The following is a 10,000-nucleotide window of genomic DNA, read 5'->3' as shown; positions in this document are numbered from 1 at the left end:
TTAGGCACCAACCCTGTGACAGGCCATCCCGAGCCAGTCTATCCTAAGTGGAAACGGCAACTGCGATTTTATGGTGTCACAGTTCCAGTTATATTGTTATGCCTGCTCATTGCCTTTGAAGCGATGTTATTGTATTTCCAAATGCAGGATTGGGCAAACCATCTCTATGAAAACAACCCAAGTTACCTGAATTATGCCAATATGATGTGTTTCCCCAGCATTGTCTATGCTGTTGCTGTGACTATCATGAATACCTTGTATAACATACTTATCAAGAAGCTCAATGATTATGGTAAGACTGTTGTGATAAATAATGCCCCTTGTGTTAGGAACTGTTCTGTAGAATTTATTGGTGGAAAATCTTGTGTTGTTGTAGCAGACACTTTCTTCAGTAGCAATATAGAAACTTTACTATTCTATTTGACCCATGCAAGCATGGAAAAGTATACATTAAAACAATGATGATGTTGATGCCGATGGTGATATCAGAACACCTTACTGAGTTTTTTCCCATCTTGTGAGAAGCCTTGTAATATTTTGTGGGAACTTACCATTACCATATGTGTATGTTCATAATTTTGTGGAGTTTTGAGTTTATGCTTTTTTTTTTAGTTAGGAGGAAGAAGAGTAGATGCTCATAAACTTCACAGACCCACCATGATCAATGAGACTGATATGGTTTATGTTCAGCTTGAATACTGTAAGCCATCATCTACAGGGGATGGATGTGGAATGAAGGCAAGAAAGGAATTCCAGAAAGTTGACACAATAAGGAAGAAAGATTTAGAATAGGGATTAGAGTTGAGCTGGGGAAGAGGTACAGCATGAAGAGAAGAAGCAAAACAGGTGTATCAGATGGGTTTGTTTAAAGGTGGTGTGGATTCAACTAGTTCAAAGAACAGAAGCTTAGAGGTGAGACAGTATGTTTGTGGGTGAGATATTGTAGTGTGTTGGTGAGTAAAGATTTGCTAATCAATTAGATGGCTTTCTTTTTGGTGCAGTTTTGAATGTTTGTGTGTATAACAGTAAGCACTGTTCCAGATGCAGTAGCATGTCTTGATTGGTGAGGTTTTACTTGAATGACTACACTCATACATATCCTGAAGAAGATGGTTACTACATGCATGCATGCCCTGAAGAAGAAGAAGGCATGTACATGTAGTAACCAGATGTGTGTGTGTGTTTGTGTCTCCTTATCATTGTGATACTTGTAAATGAGCATCGTTGTTGTTGTTGTTGGCACTCCGTCACTTACGACGTCGAGGGTTCCAGTTCATCCGATCAACGGAACAGCCTGCTCATGAAATTAACATGCAAGTGGCTGACCACTCCACAGACACGTGTACCCTTAACGTAGTTCTTGGGGATATTCAGCGTGACACAGTGTGACAAGGCTGACCCTTTGAATTACAGGCACAACAGAAACAGGAAGTAAGAGTGAGAGAAAGTTGTGGTGGAAGAGTACAGCAGGGTTCACCACTATACCCTGCCGGAGCATCGTGGAGCTTTAGGTGTTTTCGCTCAATAAACACCCACAACGCCTGGTCTGGGAATAGAAACCGCGATCCTATGACCGCGAGTCCGCTGCCCTAACCACTGGGCCATTGCGCCTCCCCAGTAAATGAGCATCATACAAATGGTATTCTTCATTTCTAATCTTCCATGAAAGCATGTTTGGCAATGGAGAAATACCACCTTGCTTGAAAGCAGATGAGGATTAGCAACAAGAAACATCCATCTATTGAAAATTTGTCTCAATGGATTTTATCTGACCTATGTATTCATGGGAAAGTAAATATTGCTTTCAAATTTTGGCACAAGGCCAGCAGTTTTGGACAAGGAATAGGTCAATTAAATCAACCCCAGTGCTCAATTGGTATTTATTTTATCAACTCCAAAAAGATGAAAGGCAAAATTGACCTTGGTGGAACTTGAACCCAGAAAGTAACGACAAATGCAATGCCTCTAAGAATTTTGCCCTGCATGCTAATGATTCTGCCAGCTTGCCAACTCAGAAAAGTAAATATAAAAACGATGATGATGATGATGATTATGATGATGATGATGATATATGTGTGTGTGTATGCATGTGTGTGTATATACATGTGTGTGTGTTATATTTAATGTAAATACATTTTGGAAAGCAAATTTACAGCAGCATTTGTTAGGCGATATCTTTTAAGGATATACTGTATTTAAAAACACAATATACAGCATGTCCATAAGAAATATTATCTTTGGAAAAACACTGCAGTAAATTGCTTCTCTAGATATATTTACATTAAGTATAATACACAGATGACTATTTTAATCCAATATTGCTTCTGTTGCATTTATCAGATCAAGAATTTATGTTGTATGGTATTTGACATACCTGTATTTATCTGTGTTGTTCAAATACATTCCACTGTCCACTTTTAGTTATCACTCTTAGCTCATTTTTGTTTAAATTATGAAATTATCTATGCCATAAACGTATTCTGCTCTTTTTTTTTTTTGTATAAGTCTAAATCCCTTGGTAACTGGAGATGAGGTGATTACAGCTATTGAGCCAAAAACACATTTCCATGACTCTTCTTATCTCCTAACAATAAGCTAATCCTTTTCCTTAATGGCATGTCAATTCTGGAGAATTCTTGATTCATGTAATTGAGATTACCACCCCTTTTCACAAGTGGAGCTGACCTTCATTGCCATTTAGTAATTATAATTTTAATAAATCAAGCATTTTTGATGTGTGTGTGCATATATATATGTATTTAATGTGTGATGCATTTATCTTTACAGAAAACCATCGGCTACAGTCTTCCTATGAAAATCATCTTATAGTAAAAATGGTTTCAGTAAGTTACCATAATCTTTGTTTTCTTCCCCATTTATCTTTATGTACATTCTCCGCAATGTATTTTCTCTACATAGAACAGTTGTTGTCCAACTTTGCCCACACTTTATACTTCATGACCTATAAATGCCCTAAACTGTCTACTGTGTCCTAATCTGTCCACCAAATATATTTTATTGTTACCACTTACTGTAATGGATTGTCGTGCGTGTGTGTGTGTGTGTGTGTAAGCAAGTGACTTAGTGGTTTGGGCATTGCATTCATGACCATAAGATTATGGTTTCAATCCTGGACTGAGTGATACATTGTATCCTTGAGCAAGACACTTCATTTCATGTTGCTTCAGTCCACTCAGCTGGCAAAATGAGTAATCCTGTCACAGATTGGTATCCTGCACTTGCTTTTAATGAATCTGCAAAGAAAAAGGCTTGGAGATGCCATTATGAAAGTCTACTGAATGTGGAGAATGAATGAGAGGAGGAGAGTCTGCCAAACGTCGATCCAACAGAGGGACCAGCTAGTCAAATTGACAGTACCCTGGTAGATAAAGCAATTAAAGATATGAAGACAGGAAAAGCCTCCAGCCCATCAGGTATCACTGCTGAGATGCTTAAAATATCTGGTGGTGTGGGTTATGGTCTAGTCACCCGTATTGTAAATTAGGTGGTTCATGAAGGAGTCATACCCAATGACTGGAGTAGCAGCATCATAGTCGACTGCTACAAAGGTAAAGGTGATGTCTTAGATAGAAATAATTACATATGTATCAAATTGTTGGATCAGGTGATGAAAGTTGTGGAGAGAGTCATAGCCCAACTAATCAGGGAGAGAGTTAGTCTAGATGAGAGGCAGTTTGGGTTTGTGCCAGGTAGAAGCACCACTGATGCTATATTTCTTGTAAGGCAACTGCAGGAGAAATGCCTAGCCAAAGATAAACCTCTGTACTTGGTTTTTGTTGACTTGGAGAAAGCTTCTGACAGAATCCTCCAATCCCTTATCTGGTGGTCAATGCAGAAACTAGGATTAGATGAGTGGTTGGTGAGAGTTGTAAAAGCCTTGTACAGGGATGCTATCAGTAGGGTGAGGGTGGGAAAGGAGTACAGCAAAGAATTCAGGGTACAAGTAGGGGTTTACCAAGGATTGGTGCTCAGCCCCCTCTTGTTCGTCATAGTCCACCAGGTAATAATAGAGGAATGCAAGACAGGCTGCCCCTGGGAGCTCTTCTATGCTGATAACCTTGCTCTTATAGCTGAATCACTACCTGAACTAGAGAAGAAGTTCCAGGTATGGAAGCAAGGTCTAGAATCAAAGGGCCTTAGGGTTAACCTAGCAAAACCCAAAGTCAAAATAGGTTGGAAGGCTGACAAATCACAAATCCCCTCAGGTAGGTGGCCTTGTTCAATCTGTAGAAAAGGCGTAGGTAGAAACTCTGTAAGATGTACCTGGTGTAAGCTATGGACACACAAAAGGTGCAGCAACATCTCAGGAAGGTTAACAGAGAAACTAACTTTTGTATGTGGAAGGTGCACAGGCATAATAAATGCTGAACATGTGCAGAAAATAGATTCCATCAACTGCCAGTGGGGCAAGCTAAAGGTAGTAGATAGCTTCTGGTATCTAAGCGACCAGGTTAGTAGTGGAGGTGGATGCTCTGAAAGCATATCTGTGAGAATAAGATTAGGTTGAGCAAAGCTCAGAGAGCTTCTACCCCTGCTAGCAACAAAGGGCCTCTCACTCAGAGTGAAAGGCAGATTGTTTGATGTCTGTGTGTGAACAGCAATGCTGCATGGCAGTGAAACATGGGCTATAACAGCTTAGGACACATGTAGGCTTGAAAGAAATAAAGCTAATATGCTTCGCTGGATGTGCAGTGTCAGTGTGCATGTTCAACAGAGTGTAAGCATCTTGGAGGAAACCTGTTGCAGAGGTAGACCCAGGAAGACATGAGACGAGGTGGTGAAGCATAATCTTTGAACCTTGAACCTCACAGAGGCAATTACTAGTGACCAAGACCTTTGGCAATGTGCTCTGCTTAAGAGGATTGGTCAAGCCAAGCACACCAATGCTGGTGGCACATGAGAAAATCAACCTTGTACATTGGGCCTCACAGAGGCATAGTGGCTGAGTTCCTTTTGAGCGTTGGGCCTCCTGATGGTAAGTGGCTGAGACCCTTTTGAGCATTGGGCCTCAGGAAAGCAAGTGGCTGAGTTCCTTTCGAGTGTTGGCCCTCACAGAGGCAAGGTGACTGAGTTCCTTTCAAGTATTGGGCCCTGTGGGGATAAAGTGGCCGAGTTCCTTTCCAATCTTGGGCCTTACAAAGGCAATGACCATGTGCTTGAGAAGACCCATCAAGCCGAGCAAAATCACAGTTGTGGCAGATACCAGTGTCACGCAAATGACACCCGTGCCAGTGGCATGTAAAAACACTCATTACACTCTCAGAGTGGTTGGCATTAGGAAGGGCATCCAGCCGTAGAAAACCATGCCAAATCAGACTGGAGTCTGGTGCAGCCTTCCAGCATACCATTTCAGTCAAACCATCCAACCCATGCCAGCATGGACAACAGACGCTAAATGATGATGATGATGATGATGATGATGGTGGTGGTGGTGGTGGTGGTGGTGATGGTGATGGTGATGATGTGTTAGAATGAGACGTCAGTGTTATTTTCATTTTTGCATAATTTATATGACAATATATTCACCACACCCTGTATATATATATATATATATATATATATATATATATATATATATATATATATATATATATATATATATACACACATATACATACACACATATATATACATACATATGTATGCATACATACATATTTCTTTTCTTTTCTTTCCAGTTCAACTTTGTCAACTGTTTCATGTCTCTGTTTTATATGGCTTTTTACCTGCAAGATGTCACTCTTCTGCGTAGTGTGAGTATACACTATACACTATTTATCAGATGTATCTTTATGCGAATGTAGCTGTGTGTATATGAGTGAATGTGGCTGTAAGTCTGTGTTTCTGCTTGTCTCTTACACTGAGCCCTTTTACTGCAGAAATCAGATATATCCACTCAAAATTTCATTACCCTTTACAGTGGGAAGCAGTTCTGTCTTTTGGTGAGGAACGTCATGTTTGAAATTATTTTCTGTTGATATATCTCAAGCTTATTAAGGTAACATGACTTATAGAAAAATACCAATTCTACTTTTTGGTAGATATTTAACATCCTTTCTGGAATAACCATGACATTTAATTACACATTTAAAGGGTTAAGAGTTCCAGAGCACAGTTTGGAACAAATTTTAGTCAAAAGGATATTTGTTTAAGAGTACATTAGCTGGAACATGTTATTATTATAATGTATTGTTTTTGCTTAATTCACAGAATACGCAGGCGGACTTTGTAATTTAGTATTATTATGATGTATATGAATATAAATGTTTATGTCCAAGTTGATGCATGATTTGTCTATCTATCTATCTATCTATCTATCTATCTATCTATCTATCTATCATCTATCTATCTATCTATCTATCTATCTGTCTGTCTGTCTGTCTCTCTGTCTGTTTGTCTGTCTGTCTATTCATCTATCTGTCTGTTTGTTTGTTTGTCTGTCTATCTCTATGTATGTACGTCTGTCTATCTGTCTATTTGTGTGTCTAACTGTTTATCTGTCTATTTGTGTGTCTAACTGTTTATCTGTGTCTGCCTATCTGACTGTCTATCTGTCTATTTGTGTGTCTAACTGTTTATCTGTGTCTGCCTATCTGACTGTCTATCAGGCTGTTTGCCAATCTGGCTGTCTGCCTACTTATCTGACTGTCTGTCTATCTACCTATCTATCTGTCTATCTAGACAGACAGACAGATAGACTGTGTGCCAACTTGATGTACACACATCGTGCACAGACAATTTACTATTGTTTAGGATTCCTTTTGTTAAATCTTAACATAAACTGCTAATGGACCAATACATACCCAAATGACTCCTTAACCAAGTATTCAAATGTATGCAATAACTGATGTTTTCTATTGCCTTTAGGATTTGGTGGCACTGTTGATTACTCAACAAGTTATTGGTCAACTGCAAGAGTCAGCCTTGCCATTCCTGATTTTGAAGTTTTGGACAAAGAAGGTTGAGAAAGACGCTGGAAAGGGTGAAAAATGGGAAGAGGAAGGACTCCCGCCAGAGTTGATACAGCAAGCTTATGATGAAGCTTCAATGGAGAAATACTTGGTGAGATATTTAGGGTCAAAAATAAAACCTTTTTGCTGACTCTTTTTACCAGTCCCCCACTCATCTATTTTTTACCCATCATCCCTTGGTCCAACCCTATATCATGGTATCACCATTCTCGACACAAGAGAATGTCACACAACTTTAATGAGTGACACTGGATAGTTTTATAGGAGGTAGCGATAGATCCTACACTCCTTTAAGAATATTTTAACTCGTGATACTTTTCTTCAGACTTTCCAACAACCTATGCCTTTTTTAAATGTTGTAAGGGGGCAAAAGAATGCACTTTCATTCTGTTTTACATCTGTTTTTCCATGGTAGCATGGATTTGACAAATATATTATTAAGACATTGTTTCACATGTCTTCAAGGGCATTAAGCAAGTAGACAATTTGTTGACTGGAAGGATGACAGCAACAACATGATTTGTTGCAACTTTCATAGTGTGCAGATGCAAAAGAACAAACACATATGCATACACACACACATGCACACATGCACACAAATGCATGCAGGCACACACACACACATACACGTGTGGGTGTGCATATAACAGATTTCCCTCTGCTTCCAGTTACCAAATTCACTCACAAGGCCATGGAGTGGCCCAGGGCTACAGCAGAGAGCACGTAATCAAAGTGCTGCACAGTGGTGGTGAGTACTTGAAACTACATGCTTGGGGAGTGAACTGCCCAACTACACAGCTTTGGAGATGATTTATACAGAAATACATTAGCAGTGATGTCATAAGTTCAAACCTTTTTGTAGTTATTATGCTTTGTCAAAGTGAAGTGTAGATGAATCTACTTACTTTTGTCTATGTGAAAGGCAAGAGATATCCTTCCCATCTAATTGGTAAGTGGTCAAAAGAGAGCCACAAAGTGAAAAGGACAAATATCACCATCATCATCATCATCATTCAACATCCGTTTCTTCTGCTGGCATGGGTTGGACAGTGACAGAAGCTGGCAAAACAGAGGACTGCACCAGGCTTTATTGTCTGTTTTGGCTTAGTTTTTATGGCTGAATGCCCTTTGTAATGCCAACCACCTCACAGAGTGGACTGGGTGCCTTTTACAATATATATAAATTATTTCCTTATTTTAATCTAAACAAAGTTGCTATTGTATTTACACACTTAAAACAAAAGATCAACCCTTATCTCATCTTAAAATATATTTTCTGTTATCTTCCAACATAGTTTATCTTTTAACTCACTTTACAATTCATGATTTATCTCTTATTTTATAAACTCATCTTACTGTATAAGGTATCTTGTGATTCATTTCACCCTATAAATAATTGTTTTTGTGTTTCATCCTTCCATTAATTTATTTCACCTAATAACTAGCCAATCTTGATCTTACTAGGAAGTCTTCATGCAGTCACTTGACCTGCTATAAATAGCAACCAAATGTTCCTCAAATCATACCCAGCTATTTTAACCCTTTTAGATTATACCTTTGCTGCTGTTTTTACTATTTTATAACCAAGTAAATGATATACATTTTTTTACTGTATTATTTATGCTTTCACCAACATAAATTTTCGAATATCAAGCTGAAACTACATCCCCAAAGACTAGGAGTCTTCCTTTGGATTAAAAATCACTTCAACCTGGATTAGTGACTGAACTTCTATGAAGCTATATCGTACTGTAATATCTACTTACAACTAAGTGGAGTGAATTATTGTAACCAAGTATTTGGGCCATGAATACACCCTAGCACCTGTGACAAGATATAAAATAACAAACAAGACAGTTTCTACATGGTTGTGCAACCTGCAACAATTTCCAGTCAAATGTCCATGAAATCACCACTCTGACATGTTAAAAAAGGAAGGACACATAGAATAATGAAATCCTATAGTGATATTTCTGATTAAAAGACCGAATGGTTACTGATAGAAGAAAAACAATTGACTCAGAAAAGCGAACAGATACAGGCATGGTTGTGTGGAATTACACCTAGTTGTTTGATTGATTAGCTATGGACCCCCACGTTAGCTCAAGTTGGTGCTGCCCTGGAAACAACAACCAACTCTTCATTGAACCAACAAGGCAGCCACTAAGTGGCCACTCTAGCCACAAGAAATAGCAGCCAAAGTTTCCTCTGATTAGACTTTCAATTAGGGCTCAACAATAAAAACAACAATGGACTTTAATCTTTGTCCAGTTAACTTTACCATTCAATCTCTAATTTTATAATCTCATTTTAGTTTATCTCAGAATGAGTGATAACACAAACTCTCACAGATCTATTAGCAGAGTTTAAAATATACTCTTTCTGCAGGATAGTAAAAGCAAGTGGCCTAGTGGTTAGGATGCTGGCCTCACAATCATAAGGTTGTGGGTTAAATTCACATTCAAGGAGGCATATTATATCCTTGAGCAAGGGACTTCATTTCCTGTTGACCCAAGCTACTGAAACAACTGATAGTGCATCTCTCTCTCTCTCTCTCTCTCTCTCTCTGTTACAACCTCAGTGATGCCTTGAATCAAGGGTGAGGGTTGAGAAGGTGTATATGCCTGCTCACATCTGCATAGACACCCAAAACAACTAGCAAAAGCAGGTTGCAATGTATCAAATCATAATCACATGCAAGTAACAGCTGTGTTTCTTTTTAGCTTGTACAACTGTTTTATTCTTTTCCTTGTACTTTATATATATTTCAGGGCACTTTAGATGACTATTTGGAGCTTTTCCTGCAATTTGGTTATGTATTCCTGTTCTCATCTGTCTACCCGCTTGCAGCATTTTGGGCTCTTATCAACAACATATTTGAATTGCGCATTGATTCATTCAAAATGTGCTGTGTCTTCCGACGTCCATTTCCACTCTCTGCATCAAACATTGGTGCTTGGCAGGTAAGTAACTGCTCTGAAGGATATTTATATATATATATATATATA

General features: G+C 38.6%; 1 protein-coding gene across 3 annotated transcripts in view; it reads left to right on the top strand.

Moving 5' to 3' along the window:
- LOC106881096 (anoctamin-10) overlaps positions 1-10,000 on the top strand; it is a 100,588-nt gene that overhangs the window by 83,927 nt on the left and 6,661 nt on the right. For all 3 annotated transcript variants that reach the window (XM_014931322.2, XM_052967896.1, XM_014931324.2), the window contains exons 6-10: positions 1-292; positions 2,788-2,843; positions 5,700-5,774; positions 6,889-7,083; positions 9,764-9,955. The exon at positions 1-292 is cut by the window's left edge and continues 281 nt beyond it. In XM_014931322.2, the coding sequence (XP_014786808.1) occupies positions 1-292; positions 2,788-2,843; positions 5,700-5,774; positions 6,889-7,083; positions 9,764-9,955 (810 nt within the window). The remainder of the gene's footprint in view (positions 293-2,787; positions 2,844-5,699; positions 5,775-6,888; positions 7,084-9,763; positions 9,956-10,000) is intronic.

Source organism: Octopus bimaculoides, chromosome 5 (assembly GCF_001194135.2).
Source record: "Octopus bimaculoides isolate UCB-OBI-ISO-001 chromosome 5, ASM119413v2, whole genome shotgun sequence".
Taxonomy (NCBI): Eukaryota; Metazoa; Mollusca; class Cephalopoda; order Octopoda; family Octopodidae; genus Octopus; species Octopus bimaculoides.
This window is presented reverse-complemented; position numbering and strand designations above follow the sequence as displayed.